Source organism: Ascaphus truei, chromosome 6 (genome assembly GCF_040206685.1).
Source record: "Ascaphus truei isolate aAscTru1 chromosome 6, aAscTru1.hap1, whole genome shotgun sequence".
NCBI lineage: Eukaryota > Metazoa > Chordata > Amphibia > Anura > Ascaphidae > Ascaphus > Ascaphus truei.
This window is the reverse complement of record NC_134488.1, coordinates 116609327-116629250: the sequence shown is the minus strand read 5'-3', so window position 1 is coordinate 116629250 and position 19924 is coordinate 116609327. Positions and strand designations below refer to the sequence as shown.

The 19924-nt window shown below is 47.0% G+C and overlaps 1 protein-coding gene across 2 annotated transcripts in view; it reads left to right on the top strand.

Annotated features, from left to right (window-relative positions):
- The first annotated feature begins 14984 nt into the window (after positions 1-14984).
- PADI2 (peptidyl arginine deiminase 2) overlaps positions 14985-19924 on the top strand; it is a 68309-nt gene continuing 63369 nt past the window's right edge. The window contains exon 1 of one of the 2 annotated variants that reach the window (XM_075605975.1): positions 14985-15223. In XM_075605975.1, the coding sequence (XP_075462090.1) occupies positions 15129-15223 (95 nt within the window). In that variant the 5' untranslated portion in view covers positions 14985-15128. The remainder of the gene's footprint in view (positions 15224-19924) is intronic. The other variant, XM_075605977.1, reaches the window with a different exon arrangement.

Sequence of the window (19924 nt, the reverse complement as noted above, 5' to 3'; positions counted from 1 at the left end):
TGAAGACCAACCAACAGATCAGGTTTTTCAGATTTTTCCAGTAACATCTGAATAAACTAATAAATCAATCTCTAGTAATAATAATAATAATAATAATAATAATAGCATGTTCTTGTATAGCGCTGCTAGTTTTACATAGCGCTTTACAGAGACATTTTGCAGGCACAGGTCCTTGCCCCGTGGAGCTTACATGCTATGTTTTGGTGCATGAGGCACAGGGAGATAAAGTGAATTGCCCAAGGTCACAAGGAGCCGACACCAGGAATTAAACCAGGCTCCCCTGCTTCAAACTCTCAGTGCCAGTCAGTGTCTTTACTCACTGAGCAACTCCTTCTCACTAAGACAACTTGCTTAGATATTTGTTACCGCCAGGGCCGGGAAAGGGTTTCATGCGCCCTAGGCAAAACCTAAAATTTGCGCCCCCAAAATAAAATAAACAGTGGCGTAGCTATCGGGGCTGCAGGGGGTGCGACCGCACCCCAGCGCGACGCTAAATAAAAATAATATGGCGCCAAAATACCGAACAAAAAAAAGAAAAATAATTTAAAACAAAAAGATAAATAAATAAAAAATAATAAGAGGAAAAAATTATTATTATAATTATTATTAATGCGCCCCTAGGACCTTTGCGCCCTAGGCGACCGCCTGGGTTCACCTAATGGACGGACCGGCATACCGCAAATAATTGACCTTTTGTTTGCTCGCGAGAACTGAACTTGAGGAGCTCTGCTATAAAGTAGTTGTTATGAGAGGAAAAAGATGACTAGTGATGAAAAGGGTGAGCGCCCAACTTACTGTACACATGGTTTTCATCACATGCGTGGAGGCGTCAATACACTTGTTATTGCAATAAAAGGGCAGAGCCTTCCTGATCCTGATCTGCACCGTGACTGTCTTTAGCATGCAATGGACTTATCGTCTTTTATTCAAATCCAGGATCAGAAGAAATACTCAGTCTAACATTGAATAGCTCAAGGCAATAGAGATGGCTTCGCTGTTATAGCAATACTTATTTGGCACTGAGCAGAAGAAACCCTTGGAGCCCTGCCAAGGTAATGTCCCTTAAGGATATCCTTTCAACACCCATATTCTACTGCAACCAACTGAAATGAATAGGTGTCAGCTGCAACACTCACCTGTTTGCTCTCTTCTGTTCTCTCTCAGACTATTGGTATCAAAGATTTAAGAACCGGAATGAAAAGCAAAAACTGACAAAACGCTGTATAAACGAAAAACAGTGGAATTATTTCTGAAAGTCTCTTGGATACAAAACTGGAGCAATATTTTGATAAACAGCATTTAAGACCTCCCTCCCATGCATGCTTGAGTAAATACTTTGCATGTTCCATATCTAAAGACACTCTGTGATCCTGAAAGCTTGTGCAAGATCTTGCCTATGGTCACAAGGAGCTGACCCTCTGGTTTGAACCAGGCTCCCCTGATTCAAACTCATTGTCCTTATTTTCAGCATCAGTGCCTTTACTCACTGAGCCACTCCTTCTCACTCTTGTCGCTGTTACAAAAAGTGTTGCCTAAATGTTTCAAGCGCACATGGGCTCTTTATCAGGACCCTATGCGTTTCAAGCACACATGCACTCCTCATTATTGCTCTGATGAAGAGTGCACATCTGCTTAAAACGCGCAGGCAACAATACAAGGCTTTTTGTAACGGCGACAAGAGCTCTTTTTATTATCTTTTAAGAAATATTTTTCATCTACTTTGGTAATTATACCCACCGTTTCTTCCTAATTGTTTCCACCCGTAATGGAGATAATGTTCCCTTTTTTACTTTTTAATATAAGGGCTTATTCTAAGAGATGAGTGAAGCGGAGATAGCAGAGAAGCGGAAGGATTGATCCGGAGAGGCGCACTGCAGCATATATGTATTACAGAGACAAGCGATCAGCAACGAAAGTGCAGGGGCACCATCTTTACACAGTGGAAGGTGAACACCATCTGAACAAGTAGGGGAACATAGGAGGTAACAACCCCCTGACAACTATCAGAGGCAAAAAGGAAAAGACTAGTGTACTCCTTGATAAAGTGTACTCTACTCGAAACACGTAGGAGGTTGTTTACCTCCACTTTTAAGATGGATTAATAAAGAAGAATTTTTTATACATTGGTTTGGGACCCACTCTTGGCTGTGCGCTAGTCTTTTCCTTTTTGTTCTCCAAGATCAGCATCATCTCACTTGGCTGCACGCCCATCAGGATATGGGACGGGGGCATCTGTGAGTATTATTTCTCATTATCTTTGAATACTTACTGTGAGTCCAGGAACCATCCCAATGAGGGTTTGAGTGGGGTTCTTACCTCTTACCTTACCCTTCAGGGATCATTGGTCCGTCTGGGGACTTTACTACAAGCATTATTCTGCCACCCCCCCCTTGTCCTATCCTTTTCATTTGCATATTGCATATATCATTACATTGAAGGGATTCAGCGTTGGAGCGCCTTTGTCACTTAACTTTTGAACTATCAGAGACACAAGCAATAAGTAAGAAATTGGACTTACCTCTTTGATTGACTCTATCCTCTTTACATAATTCTCACTACAGATATGACTGTGTAATCCATCCTTACTACCAATGTCAGACTGATATCATATATTTTATTGGATATATTTATTTTTATAAGAATTGTGGCAAGTACACTTATCTATTTTAGTTTTTTCTTTTTTTCAGTGCCAATTGGCATGTAGCTCTTACAATCGCACAAGCACACAATCACACAATCACATAACCTCACAATCACATATTGTGTCCTGTGTAGTTACTCAATAAGTTTAAAAAAAAAATGTTATATATACTTCTATTTGTATTTAGTTGATTTTTCTTTAGATTTAAACTTAAACTCATATAGCCGCCATGCAAATTTTACTTGAATTGATGAGCAGCCGTGTACGTTACGTTTTAGAAAACACATTTTGGGGAGGGAAAATTACATTTTTTCTTTCATGAACTAGAAAATACTATCTGCACAAACACATTTGAACAAACACCCTTGATACATTCAGACACAAGGTCAATTCTGTTGGACATAGAAATAGAATTTGAAGACAGATTAAAAACCACTTGGTCCACCTAGTCTGCCTATTTTCCTATCTGCTATAAAAGCGTGGACCCTATCTAATCCGTGGATTCCTTTCCTATTTAGGATAGCCTTCTCCCAATTCTTTTTTTTTTTTAAATTCCCTTACTATATTAGCCCTTACCACCTATGTTGGAAGGCTATTCCACGAATCTACCACCCTTTCGGCGAGGTTCCCCATTCCCCTGCTACCTCCCAGACCTCTTGTTCTACTACTTCTCGTCTCTGAAATATGCTTCCCTTCTGTATTTTGCTGAAACCATTTATGTATTTGAAAGTTTCCATCATATCCACCCCTCTTGAGTGCCTTTACTATTGCCTACCTATTCAGGAGGGCACAGATGACAAAATAACCAGTATTACCACTTTAACCCATTGAGACATCCTTGAGAAAGAACCAGTAGGTGTGAAACGCGTAGGAAGTTTCTGTATTTTTATAGATGTGGTGTTGTGTATATATAAATAAATGTTGTGATCTTTGACTGATCCTGGGCTCTTGAATGTCCGTGGTGCAGTGCGACTCCTTTTGGGAAATCTTCTTTTTTTTGGTGCTAAATCCATAGAAAAGCAATGAATGAAGTTGTGGTGCACCCGACACACTCAGCATGAAAGTTCCTAAGGAATTAGGTTACTATGAACTTCTGCGTGAACACTGCTCCTCGCTCCCCACAGTAGGAAGTTAAACCCATGTGGATGGATAGATACCGGAGATCTATTACGTCTTCAAATATTAAAATGAGAGATTCAATTACTTCAAGTCCGTGTTGGCCCAAAAATGAATGGAAATAAAATCCCATCCAGTAGGATGTCCAGAAAGCCCCTTCAATTTGAAGACACAACTAGTTGCTTCTTGCCTGTTTATTTTTGGATAATTAAAGTCTCATGCAATAAGAACATGGTTTTTTTTTAGCAGCCAAGATCAGCTTCGGGAATAATATTCCTCGCCCCTTAGTGTGACCGGTGCTCTGAAAAAACCCCACATAAAAGTGTCTTTTCCTACTCTTCCCTGTTTAAATACCCACGAAAGTACTATCTGTACCCACGAAAGTACTATCTGTATCATGTTGCTTATTTGCGTTTTCATTGTGTCAGCTTTTATTTCCAGGCATGAAATATTTAATATCCCATCAGAGAACATTTGCCTACAATAATGCTCATTTTCTCCTACAACATTTCAGAGGAGTTATCTCTCAGCTGCAAATCTCCACTTCCTTTATCAAAGGAGAAATCCCATTGAAGTTGCACATTTTTTCCACACTCGTTTTACACCCAGGAAACTCTGATAAATAGTCCCCAGGTTCCCCAGCGTCCTCGCGACTTTTTGATGGGTTTTTTTGGGTTGTAGTTTTGATTACTTCACCGACGCAACGAGAAGCGTGCGTATGTACGGTACTGTCAGAAGCTCGTTTCTCAAAACTGGGGCAAAATCCAAGCAAAGTAATGTCATGTACTGGTTCAAGGAGCTGCAAGATGAGAATGGCTCTCTTTGCCTAGTTGTGCTTCAAATTTGCCTTGGTACATTTTCTTCTAATGTGTTATCTTTTATTTGTATGGTGCTAATATATTTCGCAACGCAGTACAATGTGGGAGGGAGGACAATAACATTGAATGACAGGAATGTCAAATAAGATCTTATCTTGCATTAAATTGGGAATGGATGGAAGGGAAGTAAACATAATTAGGCCCCCCTTTTAATCATTAGTTAGAGCACACCTTGAATATGGAGTACAATTGTGGGCACCACTCCATAAAAAAAGACATTATAGAACTAGAGAGAGTGCAGAGAAGAGCCACCAAATTAATAAAGGGGATGGATAATTTGATTTATGAGGAGAGGTTAGCTAAATTAGATTTATTTATATTAGAAAAGAGGCGTCTAAGAGGGGATATGATAACTATATACAAATATATTCGGGGACAGTACAAGGAGCTTTCAAAATATCTATTCATCCCACGGGCAGTACAAAGGACACGGGGTCATCCCTCAAGTTTGGAGGAAAGGAGATTTCACCAGCAACAAAAGAAAGGGTTCTTTACAGTAAAGGCAGTTACACTGTGGGATTCATTACCCGTGGAGACTGGGATGGCAGATACAATAGATATCTTCAAAAATAGGTTGGACATCGTTTTAGAAAGAAAGGGTATACAGGGATATACCAAATAAGTAAACATGGGATCAAGGGAGAAGTCTGATTTGCCTTGATGTGGAGTCAGGAAGGAATTTATTTTTCCCTTTATGAGATATCATTGGATAATGTGTCACTTGGGTTTTTTGTTTGTCTTTCTCTGGATCAAAATACTGTAAATACAAATATGGTATAAGTATCTGTCATCTAAATATAGCATAGGTTGAGCTTGATGGACATATGCCTTTTTTCAACTTCATCTACTATGTAACTACGTAAGAGTTTCAAACAGTATATGTTAAGAAATACTGAGACAATAGGAAGAATGTCCCTGCCCCAGAGAGCTTATGGAAAAGTACATGTATTTTACATTACATGTGAGCAGCAGCAGTGCACAATTATTTCCCATGGTTTGCTCCTTAATATCTTAGCTTGATTTCCATGTTCTATTAGTAACTGGAGCACTTGTTGTTCCTCTGAGGTGATGCTGAGCATCCCAGCACAGAGTGCAATCCATAACAACATCTTCTACCCATAATAACAACCACACAGCATTCACTGCACTCAATAGTACATCAAACTGCATGAAGGGGTTGCTATGACAGTAAATGTTGAGATAAATTATATATCCATCTTCGTGGCCCTCACTACTATGAGCATTAGTTTTGATACAAGTGTGTGTTTTTTTCATAATGTGTGAAATAAAATGTATAGTTTAAAAAAAAAATATATATATATATATATATATATATATCATTAGGGTCATGATTCGAAGTATAGCACTAACAGGTCCCCCCCGTCCCCCCGTTTTTTTCGGATGCTCCAATACGCATCAGAGCGATTTCATATTTAAAAGAAAATATACACATGACCGTCGGGTATTGAGTGCCCGCAAAGAGGGGCTCGGCCCCCTCTGGGCTGTTCTTTTTTTTTTTTTTTTTTCTTGGTATCAAAGTATTCCCGTAAGTGTGATATTACCTGTGATATCTAGGTTGAGAGAAAGTATATATAGTTTTGTTTTCCGCAAAGAAGAAATGACAATCATTGGAGAAAGATGGAACTTGCCTGGATTCCAAGGTAAACTAAAAGACTAAGGCGACGGGCAGAAGTAAGATGGGAGGATGAAATCAGACATTGTGTTATTTATTTAGTTATAAAATGTTTTACCAGGAAGTAATACATTGAGAGTTACCGCTCGTTTTCAAGTATGTCCTGGGCATAGTTAATATGACAAATAATACAGGGTTATACATTATATACAATACATTGCAAGCACAGTTAGAGAACATGTATATTATAGGCTTATGTAACAGTTACAGACCAGATTAAAATGTGAGACAGCTTTAGTTTTGAAAGAACTCAAACTGGTGGTGGATGTGAGAGGTTGTTCCAGTTTTGGGGTGCACAGTAAGAGAAGGAGGAGCGGCCGGATACTTTGTTGAGCCTTGGGACCATGAACAGTCTTTTGGAGTCAGATCTCAGATGATAAGTGCTGCGTGTGGTAGGGGTGGAGAGCTTGTTCAGGTAGGTGGAGCTCAGTCACTGGAAGCTTTAAAAATGCACTCTTGGTCCCAAATACCATTGTTACAGTCTTGTCAGTGTTTAAAAACAGTTTGTTTTGGGAAATCCAGTTTTCGAGTCTCAAAAAGTCAGACTGAAGTTTGTGTTCAAGCAATGTTGGAGCAATGTGGAGAAGAGAGGCTGCACCTGCAGTACCTGGAAGATGTCTGTGGAGGCCTTCAGCCAGCAGTGGATCAACAAGGGCTGCTGCTAATGATGATGGATATATATGTATTACTGGGTATTATATAACGCAGACAATGTATACGGTACCGTATGCAGAATTTGCAGGCACAAAGGGTCTCTGTTGGAAAGAGAATATAATGAAATGTTGGTGCCTGAGGCACAGGGAGAAAAACTGAATCGCCCAATGTCACAGGGAGAGAGGACCCTGGGATTGGAACTGGACCCCCCTGCTTCAGATGCCGTTTTCTTACCACTGTGCGACTCACAAGCGGCTGGTGATCCGTTATATGCATTTTCATTGGCCATAGTCGTGTATAACGTTTTACCTTTAGGTTTCCAATTATATCATGTTTCCCCACGTGAAAATACATTGAGACACAGGGTGTCCCGGAGAGGACAAAATGTTTAGTCAAAACAGTCTGGAAGCCAGAAGAAGGGATCTTGAGGATACTGGAACCCAAGACCTGAAACATCCGCGAGCTAAATGTATCTCTTCAATGTATATTCTCTAACTGTCAGGGGGAGAATTGTGATGTCAGTTAATTTATACAATGCTGACATTCCATATTGAATGCCGCAGGAGTCCCCATGGTAGCGAAGGGGTTAACCCAGGGGTTCTTAACTCCAGTCCTCAAGGCTCCCCAACAGGTCAGATTTTGAGGATATCCCTGCTTCATCACAGACGGCTCAAATACGTCCCTGCTTCAGCACAGGTGGTTCAATCAGTGGCTCAGTGATGAAGCAGGGATAGCCTTAAAACCTGACCTGTTGGGGGGCCTTGAGGACTGGAGTTGAGAACCCCGGGGTTAATATCTTTGCCACCTTGCCCGTGTACCCCGTGGAAGACCAAGCAGCAAAACGAGTTAGCGGGATTGTGCTCTGCAGCAATCAGCCACAGCACTATTCTTTTTTTTTTCTTTTTTTACATATGACCCGGATGACCTGTCAGTATAATCCAAGATGCTCAGGATGGAAAGATATAACGCTTCTGGCAAGCCCTCATGTCATGAACATTTTTGTTTTTATCTCCCAAGTACGCTGGTGACAGCGCATCATTTGCTCAAATTCCTCTGAATAATCCAACTGGAATACCCAATGGGCCGGGATCACAGACACACATTGGAGAACAGCTCCCCGTGTCACTGCAAATGTTTATAGTGATTAGCAGCCCTGCCAACACAGCTCCATTCTTCTGATGGGCTATTGTCCCAGGGTCAGCACTGGCTGGTGCTTCCTGGCTAAAACTAGTTCTTTTGTTGGGATGTTTTCTCTGCGTAACAAAGTCTAAGGCAGATAAAAAGGGATTTCAAAGCAGATTTCATGATTAGAGCTTGAATTTCAAGGAGCGTTTCCGTCTATTTGCCCCCCCCCCTTCTTTTTTTCCATACTAGGTGCTGTATGAAGCAGGGGGTCTCTGGAGCGGAACCCTGCCTTCCCAAGATACTTAATGCTGTAGCTCATGCTGGTAACAGCCCCGGCAGGGCAAGCAATATGGCGGTTTAAAGTTCCCGTGTGATGCGGGCCCATAGGGAGCATGATGTCATCTGCCGCGGCTTCCTATTGGCCCACGTGACTTTTTATTATGTATGACGGAGGTATGTAATCGTGGGAAGCCGGGGGACCCCAGAACGGAAATCACTGTGGCTCGGCTCCGCGGCTCGGCTCCGTGGCTCAGCTCCGTGGCTCAGCTCCGTGGCTCAGCTCCGTGGCTCAGCTCCACGGCTCAGCTCCGCGGCTCAGCGCCACGGCTCAGCTCCGCGGCTCAGCTCCGCGACTCAGCTCCGCGACTCAGCTCCATGGCTCAGCTCCACGGCTCAGCTCCGCGGCTCAGCTCCGCGGCTCGGCTCCGTGGCTCAGCTCCGTGGCTCAGCTGCGTGGCTCAGCTCCACGGCTCAGCTCCACGGCTCAGCTCCACGGGTCAGCTCCGCGGCTCAGCTCCGCGGCTCAGCGCCACGGCTCAGCTCCACGGCTCAGCTCCACGGCTCAGCTCCACGGCTCAGCTCCACGGCTCAGCTCCACGGCTCAGCTCCGTGGCTCGGCTCCGCGGCTCGGCTCCGCGGCTCAGCTACGTGGCTCAGCTGCGTGGCTCAGCTGCGTGGCTCAGCTGCGTGGCTCAGCTCCAGCTTTTCTAGCTTCCCACCTAGAAGAAGAAGAAAAAAAACACAAAGAGAAAAAGCTTTTGAACGCAGTGATGTCGGCTGTTGGTCTTGTGCACCGGGGGTATCAGCAGCTGTAAGTATTAGAACCCCTTTAGTGGCAGAGAGGGTAACAATGGATAACCCTGCAATGTGTTGCTGGCCTCTGATCATGGAGGAGTTGATGGATCTCCTTTATCCCTCTGTATGCGAAGGGCCAGCGATTGCCGTGGCCCCTCCTGCACTTGCGGTCATGTGACTGCTCTCCCCACACAGTCACATGATTGCTCCGTCACTGAGGATGGAACAAAAGGGGAGGAGTCACCCCCCTCCCATCCACTATCCTTGCGTCCTGAGCTCCGTAGGAACGCGGGGCGCGATCTCCCCTAAGGCAACGAGCATTTAATTTTACATGTATGTATATCTTTATTCATATCGCGCCATCCAGGTACTCGTGATATAATATTAAAACACAATGGGAATAAGCGTTTTAGACATAAGACAATAGGAAAGGGAGTCCCTGCCCAGAAGAGCTTACAATCTAAGTGGTAAGTAGGGGGAACTTGCAGAGATAGTAGGAGGGTGTTCTGGTGAGTGCCTTGGCCAGTGCATATGAGGTGTATAGTATCAGCCATGGAGCTACCTATATGCTTCATTAAAGAGGTGTTTATTTTAGATGGGTCTTAAAGGTGGATAGAGAGGGTGCTAGTCGGATATTGAGGGGAAGGGCATTCCAGAGGTGTGGGGCAGTCAGTGCCAGAACACGACGTAGTAGCTACATCCTAGGGCATGAAAGGGTCAAAGCAGCAATCTACCCCTTTCCCCAGAACCCTGTAGGAATGTAACTCCTATAATGTTACTATCTTGTCCCCTGAGCTGTCCTGCTCTTTTTTTCTTTCAGTGTTAACGGCCATGATTTTGTTAATCTGCAGCATTTGAGGTTGCCACGGTAACTGAAGGAAGGAGAGTTTAACATGGAGACATTTGTAAAAGTACATTTTGTTTATTAGCACGGTACACAAATAGGATAATAGAACAGTGTTGCCTCAGCAAACACCTGGTCGAGACAAATGACCTCTCCTAAAGCACTAGTACACATAGCTGAAGGAAACAGTATCCCTATTCCATTCTACTGTACATCATGCAGACTCTATTTCCCCCACGCCCTAGCTGTAGCTCCTTACTGTGGCTTAGTGTAGGGGGATGTGTATTAGTAGACTTGGCTTAGTCCAGGTAAAACATGTTACCAAAGTCTTATCTTCAGGGAAGTCAATTGTCTATAGACCTTATTCATTCTTCAAAGTTCCCTGTAGCTGTAGCTGTTTTTGTCTGGAGCTTGTTTAAGATAATCTTGCTGATCTTCTTCAAACTAACCCTATTCTGCATTCTAACTAACCCCTATTCTGCATTAAAACTAACCCCTATTCTGCATTCAAACTAAACCCTATTCTGCATTCAAACTAAACCCTATTCTGCATTCAAACTAAACTCTATTCTGCATTCAAACTAACCCCTATTCTGCATTAAAACTAACCCCTTTTCTGCATTCAAACTAACCCCTATTCTGCATTCAAACTAAACCCTATTCTGCATTCAAACTAAACTCTATTCTGCATTCAAACTAACCCCTTTTCTGCATTCAAACTAACCCCTATTCTGCATTCAAACTAAACCCTATTCTGCATTCAAACTAAACCCTATTCTGCATTCAAATTAACCCTATTCTGCATTCAAACTAACCGTATTCTGCATTCAAACTAACCCCTATTCTGCATTCAAACTAACCCCTATTCTGCATTCAAACTAACCCCTATTCTGCATTCAAACTAAACCCTATTCTGCATTCAAACTAACCCCTATTCTGCATTCAAACTAAACCCTATTCTGCATTCAAACTAACCTCTATTCTGCATTCAAACTAAACCCTATTCTGCATTCAAACTAAACTCTATTCTGCATTCAAACTAAACTCTATTCTGCATTCAAACTAACCCCTATTCTGCATTCAAACTTTAACCCAGGGTTGCGCAATGTTTTCCCCCTGCGCCCCCTGCCTGCTCTCCTCCCCAGCTCACCCCCCCCCCCCCTCGGCTCTGGTGTCAAATGGCTATGGGGTCATGTGCCGTCACGTTGCCATGGTAACGCGAGATCACCTGACCCCCACGGTGTCATTTAACGCCAGGTTGCCATGGCGATGCGTTGCCGAAGACAAAGTAGGAGAAAGTCACAGAGGCCTCGTGCGGTCCCCCGGCATTCATTTTAAATACCTTGGGGGGAGCGCAGGACGTCTGTAACTCCCGTGCCCGCCATGGAAAATCTTGCGCGCCCCCAGTTTGCAGGCCCCTGCTTTAACCCATCCCTTGCTGGTTCATTTTATTCAGTCTCTCTTATAGTGGTCTGTTCAGGGGTGCGCAAAGTGGGGGGCTGTGCCCCCCTGAAATTTTTCTGGGGGGGCGCGGCGATTGCACAGGCCCCTGCACTCTTTAAATGCCGGCGTCAGGACTCGTCTCCATGTCAACATTCGACGCCACGGGGTCATGTGACATCACACGTCGCTTTACCATAGCGAAGCAGCATCAAATGACTCTGCGGGTCACGGGACGTGACGTCACATGACCCGCGGCATCATTTGACGCCACACAAAGTAAGGGGGGGGCGCGAGCACCAGAGGAGGCAAGGCAGGGGGGCGCAGCAGCAAAATTTTGCGCTCCCCTGGTATATTTTGGCGGTCTCATAGTCCAAAACACAACAGTAACCTTTAGACTGCACTCGGCTCTAGGGAGAGCTCCATTTTAACCTCCCGGCCACTTCATATTTCAAACGTTTGACGGAGCATCAGATTTTAAAATAAAAAACAGCAGAAAGGGCGAGAAAAGATACAAGGGAAAAAGTTAGATCAGCGCGGACTGTGCTTTAAGTAGATTGTTTCAGCCTCCATTTCCCAATTACAAGAAGCTTTTAAGGGAATAAGAAGTATTATTATATATATATTATATAGTATATAGTCAAAAAGATTGACGTGTAGTAGAAATATACAGCATTTCTAGTGGAATCTAATACTGTAGGTACACATGAGAATTCTGCACATGTATGGTCTCCAGGTCGTACCTTGCCTTTTCTAACTGTATTTACAGGTACAGCACTGACTTAAAAAAAAGGCAACAGATCAAATTACAAGGCCCCTTTTACTAAACAGTAACAACCTTAAGGCCCATTCTTTTAATGGCCCATAAGAGGCCCTAAAGTTTAGCACTAATAAGTAAACCTAGCTCTTTGTGTTCACATTACCCTGTTCTCCTGATCCCTTAATTTGTGATTGTAAAAAATAAATCCTCTAAAACTAGGATCTGTTTTTTTTAGTGAATTCTGGTGTAAAACATTTTTATAGTTAGTGTTTAAACATGTAAAATATTTTTGGGGGGACCCTATTAAAAATGTTGATACAATGTACGTCTGAAGAATGGTTATATGGAATTGAAACATATTGTCCAACATCAACATAAAGTTGGTTTTCACTTTATAATAATAAAAGTACTACCATTGGTCCAAGAGTGTTTTCATGGTACTGGTACTGGTACTGGTACTGGTACTAGCCTTAATACAGATAGAATAGAATCCCCCTATTACAGGACATGGCCTACCCCTCCGTAATAAGCTTTCATAGATATTTAAACAAACCCCATAGAAAAGTAGCATAGTGTACGCAGCAGTCATCAACCCCAATGCCAAATTATTAAGAGAATGCATCATGGTTAAACAGACCATTATTAAAATAACCAAACTGGATTAATTAGCAGTCACCTATATATGTGTCCTAAGTGTAATACAATATTCAGCTTTAAATATGTCTTCCTATTACTGTATTGTATTACAGTGCTATGACTGAATATAATAATGAATGTATCAAAATGATACTGTATATATAATTCCATTTGGTATATTAAACTATTAAAAAGAAGCAATTTACCAAAGTCTCTTTGAAAATGATGTGAGATTTTTGTTGGGGGGGTGGGGGGGATGTTATATATTGTGTTCCCCAAGTTTTCCATCTAATAACCTCCTAATAGATCCCGTCCTGATATCTGAACAAGACTTGGGGTACCTATATTACTATAGGGCTCCCACACAATGGGACTATTAGCTGAGTTCTTTCAGCTGCCGAGGGACAGTCTGCCATAGCCGTTTGGGCCCTGAGGTAGGTGCAAATGGGCTAGGGGGTATGGTAAGGGGTTAGGGTTCTTTGGGTAAAGGTTTTTAGGATAAGGGTCTGAGGTCTTTAGAGTAAGGGGTTAAGGTTTGGGTTTTTGGGTAAGGAGTTAGGGCAGGGGTGCTCAACTGTAGTCCTCAAGCCCCTGCGACAGGGCAGGGTTTCGGGATATCCAAGATTCGGCACAGGTGGCTCAATGAGAGGCTCAAGGGAAGCCTCTGATTGAGCCACCTTTGCTGAAGCAGGGACTGAATGAACCACTTGTTCTGAAGCAGGGATATTATGAAAACCTGGCCTGTTAGAGGGGCTTGAGGACTGGAGTTGAGCCCCCCTGGGTTAGGGAATACATTACCTGCAGCGGCAAACTTTCCTTGCAGCCAAGTGTCCCGGTGATTAACCGGCTGCGCCTGAGTGGTTTGCGTCTAATTGCGGCGGTTTCCATGGACGAATCCGATGCCGGATTGCCCACTAGGCACGTGCCTAGGGACCCCCATAGGTTGCAGTGGGTCGGTACTGCAGCTCCCCAGCTCCCCATGCAGCAGCCCGGCAGTCACTTTCAGCCCTCCTCCTGCAGCATCGCGTTGTCATGCTGACCTGACATCAAATGACGCCGCAACGTCACATGGCGGCGCATTGCCGTGACAACGCAACGTCACATAACGCCTCAACGCTGCAGGAGGAGGGCTGCCTCGAGGAATGCCCCCCAAAGGGGGAGCCCCAGAGACTTTAAATCCGCCACTGCCTGCAGCGCTTAATAGCTGTTCCCCTCCTATCAGAACATTACGGGGCAAATAATATTTGCTTAAAGAATGAATCTTTTTAATGTTATGTTTTCACACTGGTGCAGTTTCTCTCTAAAAATCCTTTGCTGTCAGAGAAGGCCCAGAAATACACCACAAAGTGAAGCATTGTGCCCCGCTGGCATGTGACAATGAAAAAGAAAAGCGTTCAAATTGGCGGAATGGCTCTGCCTCCGCATGAGACACTAGGGTCATTATGATGTCATTTTCCCCTAAACTATTACTTTTCAGCAAAAAAAAAAAAAGAACCATGTATTTTTTCTACATTATATTTGATTTGTTGTTGTGCTTTTTGAGATACATTTCTAGTACCAGTGTGATATTGTGTCGTTCACTGTTTATTGTTTGTAATATTTAATTGCTGATTGCTTCATATTCTCTGGGGAATTTGTAATCATTAGCGTCTTATGTATAATTTCACCAAGTTTCTTTGTTTTCGCTTGATTCATTACCTAATGTTTTGGACTTTAACCTTCCCAATATGACTGATAAAACTATTTTTTTTATTATTTTTTTTATCACTGAGTACCATTATATTTCCACTGGGCATCACTACATGCAAATACCCCATGATTAAACCTAAAGGGCAAAGAAGAATGATTCCAGGAAGCTCAAATACAGTTACAGAGAATAAGATGGGTCCAAATAGCTGTCACATTTACATACTAGATGCTTCTATAATTAGCTCTGTGTGTATACGTCTTAGCAGTGCAAAGCCTACTGTAACACCAGCCAGAGGGTTTAGCACCGTTTAGGGACCTAGCTAAGGGATTAAATCCCACTGATCCTCTATGCAAGAGTCCGGAGTGGGTGTGGCTCATTTAATGCTCTCTATGATTGGCATGCAGAGGAGCCAATTCCCACACGGGGGGGCGGAGATAGCTGTCAGCAACACTGAAGCACTGGCAGCTGCAGGGGCTGGTGGAGCTTCACCTCCTTGCAGGTGAGAGAGAGCAGCCCCAGTGCAGAGAGAGCAGTCTCAGTGTAGGGGACCGTGCAGGAGAAGAAGAGTCCGGGCAGGATGCAGCAGCAGAGGAGGACTATGCGTCTGGAGCGCGGGGAGAGGGTGCAGGCGGTCTGTGTGCTGGGCACCTATATCTCCATAGACATCAATGAGTGAGTTAACACCTGTGCAGTGTATGCAGAGTATTTAAGCTGCTCATTCCAGTGCTGGGGTTCTCCTCTCTGTGTATCCTGGGCCTGGTTGTATTCATGTTGGGAATAGGAAAACTAGGACTTTAAAGGTGTTTAAATGCAAGGTGCAATATTGAGGCTTGGCTACAATGACATGGTAGTAGGAATGTTCCCCTGTAGCACTGGAGTCTAGGGTACAACCACATAGTGGGGTTTAAGGTGCGAATTACTGTGTGGTTTGAAATGATCCTGTAGGGAGTTGGATGTTTATCCCAAATGTTTAATAATGTTATTAATCATGGTGTACAGAGCTTTAGACCCCCTGAAAATGAGGATGTGAGGTTTTGCAAGCTCTGTACACACTGCTATAGTTATAAGATTGGTCCACTTTTAGGTATTGCAGCCTGTGATGTAAACTTCGATCTACTGGTAGGGTTACTGGAATATTGCACTAAATACTGGAAACGTGTGGGTTGCTGAATGTAGTTGCATGCATGTGGTAGGGCAGGAGCACCCCTGAAGGATTTCAGGTCATCGGACCTTATTCCCTTCTCACTCACACGCAAACACTCGCCCACTACTCCCACATCATACGCCCCCTTTTATTCAACACGCACATCTCCCCCTTCTCACACCGCACACTCGCTGTAGTGCATGCAGTAAATTGATCTGCACAATAACGTTGAGGAGAGAGCTGCATGGGGTCACGTGTTTAAAATATTCATGCTGTAAAAAACTGAAAATATTGCGATCCCCACCAATATTGTTGTACGGTGCTGACGCATTCCACATAGCAATACAATCAGGCGTTAAATGCAGCGATGCTAATATATACAAAAGAAACAGCAATATGTTAATCTCGTAACATGTTCATAAGTTTTATAAGGCCAGTCTCTCCTTTTTTATTTTTTTTTTAATAAATAATAATATTAATAATAAATATAATAATAATAATATTGAAGAATTCTGAAAAAACAACTGGTGATTCCAGTTAGGACTAAAATAGATGGTGGGAACCAGCCCTCAGCAAAAAAAAAGGATGAACTGGCATCATGTGTGTTTTATTGGAAGAATCTCGGACAGGGTCAGGAGGCTCCTTCACCCCACAATTAGCCACATGTTTCAAAACAAACTGTTTATTCTTTGGGCTGGTGTAACACAGGCCCAAAGTCGATGATGGGAGGTAGGGCGTGCTAAAGCATAGCACCGGTTAATGAATTTGGGCCATAGGGCTCTCCATGTCACTCCTTTAAATATGCTGCATGGGGCCCACCAGGCAACATCTCATCCCCTGGGGAGTGCAAAGCGGCTGAATCAGCGATAGCAGAATAACTGTAACGTGTTAGAAACAGATGGTGGAGTCTGCATGTTAAATGCAAGCAGCCTACAGCCTACTTCTGTCAGATATACAAGGTGGAGACAGGGCCAGTGCAAGGGTATTGGGCACCCTAGGCACTTAAGTCCTACTGTCTCTTCTCACTCCTACTGTCTCATCGCCCCCACATCCCGCCTCAATCGCCCCCCCCCCCCCCCTGCCTCAATTGCCCCCCCCCCTGCCTCAATTGCCCCCCCCCTCCGCCTCAATCGCCCCCCGCCTCAATCGCCCCCTGCCTCAATCGCCCCTCCCTCCACCTCAATCGCCCCCCCCCTCAATCGCCCCCCTCTCAATCGCCCCCCGCCTCAATCGCCCCCTGCCTCAATCGCCCCTCCCTCCACCTCAATCGCCCCCCCTCAATCGCCCCCCTCTCAATCGCCCCCCTCAATCGCCGCCCCCCCTCAATCGCCCCCCCCTCGCCTCAATCGCCCCCCGTCGCCTCAATCGCCCCCCGTCGCCTCAATCGCCCCCCGTCGCCTCAATCGCCCCCGTCGCCTCAATCGCCCCCCCTCGCCTTCCTCTCGACCCCCCCTTGCCTTCCTCTCGCCCCCCTCCGCCTTCCTCTCGCCCCCCTCCGCCTTCCTCTCGCCCCCCTCCTCCTTCCTCTCGCCCCCCTCCTCCTTCCTCTCGGCCCCCCCCCTCCTCCTTCCTCTCGGCCCCCCCCCTCCTCCTTCCTCTCGGCCCCCCCCCTCCTCCTTCCTCTCGGCCCCCCCCTCCTCCTTCTCTCGGTCCCCCCCCCCTCCTCCTTCCTCTCGGCACCCCCCCCTCCTCCTTCCTCTCGGCCCCCCCCTCCTCCTTCCTCTCGGCCCCCCCCCCTCCTCCTTCCTCTCGCCCCCCCCTCCTCCTTCCTCTTGGCCCCCCCCTCCTCCTTCCTCTCGGCCCCCCCCTCTTCCTTCCTCTCGCGGCCCCCCCCTCCTCCTTCCTCTCGCGCCCCCTCCTCCTTCCTCTCGCCCCCCTTCCTCCTCCTTCCTCTCGCCCCCCCCCCCCTCCTCCTCCTTCCTCTCGCCCCCCCCTCCTCCTCCTTCCTCTCGCCCCCCCTCCTCCTCCTTCCTCTCGCCCCCCCTCCTCCTCCTTCCTCTCGCCCCCCCCTCCTCCTCCTTCCTCTCGCCCCCCCCCCTCCTCCTCCTTCCTCTCGCCCCCCCCTCCTCCTTCCTCTCGCCCCCCCTCCTCCTCCTTCCTCTCGCCCCCCCTCCTCCTCCTTCCTCTCGCCCCCCTCCTCCTCCTCCTTCCTCTCGCCCCCCCCCTCCTCCACCTTCCTCTCGCCCGCCCCCCTCCTCCTTCCTCTCGCCCCCCCCCCCTCCTCCTCCTTCCTCTCGCCCCCCCCTCCTCCTTCCTCTCGCCCCCCCTCCTCCTCCTTCCTCTCGCCCCCCCTCCTCCTCCTTCCTCTCGCCCCCCTCCTCCTCCTCCTTCCTCTCGCCCCCCCCCTCCTCCTCCTTCCTCTCGCCCCCCCCTCCTCCTCCTTCCTCTCGCCCCCCCTCCTCCTCCTTCCTCTCGCCCCCCCCCTCCTCCTCCTTCCTCTCGCCCCCCCCCCCTCCTCCTCCTTCCTCTCGCCCCCCCCCCCCTCCTCCTCCTTCCTCTCGCCCCCCCCTCCTCCTTCCTCTCGCCCCCCCTCCTCCTCCTTCCTCTCGCCCCCCCTCCTCCTCCTTCCTCTCGCCCCCCCTCCTCCTCCTTCCTCTCGCCCCCCCTCCTCCTCCTTCCTCTCGCCCCCCCTCCTCCTCCTTCCTCTCGCCCCCCTCCTCCTCCTCCTTCCTCTCGCCCCCCCCCTCCTCCACCTTCCTCTCGCCCGCCCCCCTCCTCCTTCCTCTCGCCCTCCTCCTCCTTCTCCAATTTCCTCTCCTCCAATTTCCTCACACCCTCCCCCCCTTCCTTCTCCAACTTCCTCTCACCTACCTGGCTTTGGTGGTCTGACGTGGAGACGGCAAGAGCAGAGGAAAAAGACGGCGGGCGGCAGCAAGAGAAGAGGATGGAGGACAGTGGGAGAAGAGGATGGAGGACAGTGGGAGAAGAGGTCTGAGGACTGCGGGAGAAGAGGGCTGAGGACTGCGGGAGAAGAGGATGGAGGACAGTGGGAGAAGAGGATGGAGGACAGTGGGAGAAGAGGTCTGAGGACTGCGGGAGAAGAGGGCTGAGGACTGCGGGAGAAGAGGATGGAGGACAGTGGGAGAAGAGGGCTGAGGACTGCGGGAGAAGAGGGCTGAGGACTGCGGGAGAAGAGGGCTGAGGACTGCGGGAGAAGAGGGCTGCGGGAGAAGAGGGCTGAGGACTGCGGGAGAAGAGGGCTGAGGACTGCGGGAGAAGAGGGCTGAGGACTGCGGGAGAAGAGGGCTGAGGGCTGCGGGAGAAGAGGGCTGAGGACTGCGGGAGAAGAGGGCTGAGGACTGCGGGAGAAGAGGGCTGAGGACTGCGGGAGAAGAGGGCTGAGGGCTGCGGGAGAAGAGGGCTGAGGGCTGCGGGAGAAGAGGGCTGAGGGCTGCGGGAGAAGAGGGCTGAGGGCTGCGGGAGAAGAGGGCTGAGGACTGCGGGAGAAGAGGTCTGAGGGCTGAGGACAGTGGGAGCCGAGCAGGACGGCCGGGGAGCAGCGTGCTGTAGCAGCGGCAGACACTGGAAGTCAGTGAAGACTTACGGGTTGGACCGCTGGGCGCACTCCTCCCTGGCCATTCTCTGCCACCCTGCTCCGCTCCTGCGATCTTCCGTCCTCTTCTCCTGTCGTCATCCTCCTCCTCTCCCGCCGCCCGCCATCCTCCCGCTGCTGGCACCGCCCTGGCACTTTCCACTGCCCCCCAAAATGTGCTGCCCTAGGCAACCGTCTAAATCGCCTAGTGGTTGCTCTGGCCCTGGGTGGAGAAAGGGAGATCCAACTGAAAAAAGTGTGCCTGCTGGTGAGGGATACATTGGCATCAGGACTCATCACAGCTAAGCAAGGGTACTTTTCTGTTACCCACACACCTAATTACCCCAGTCTTTTAAATCCCCCATAAAATACCTAGAAACCCTGGCAAACCCCTGGAATGCCCTATTGCAGCAGGTACCGCGTCCTTCCCCATCCCCTGGCCGATTTTACGGATCGCATCCTCCGATCCCTAGTTACCGCAGCACCTTCGTTCATTCCACACATTACCGATTTTTATTTAATTTATTTCTTTACGTAAAAGTGGAGATTTCTTTTCCCAGTTACAGGGTGATAGCATTTTCATAACTGTGGATATCCAGAGTCTTTACACCTCAATGCCTCACGATGACGGCCTTTTGGCGATTGGGGAGGTGCTACGTACGAGCCGATGTCCAGTACCATCTAATGAATTCGCCTT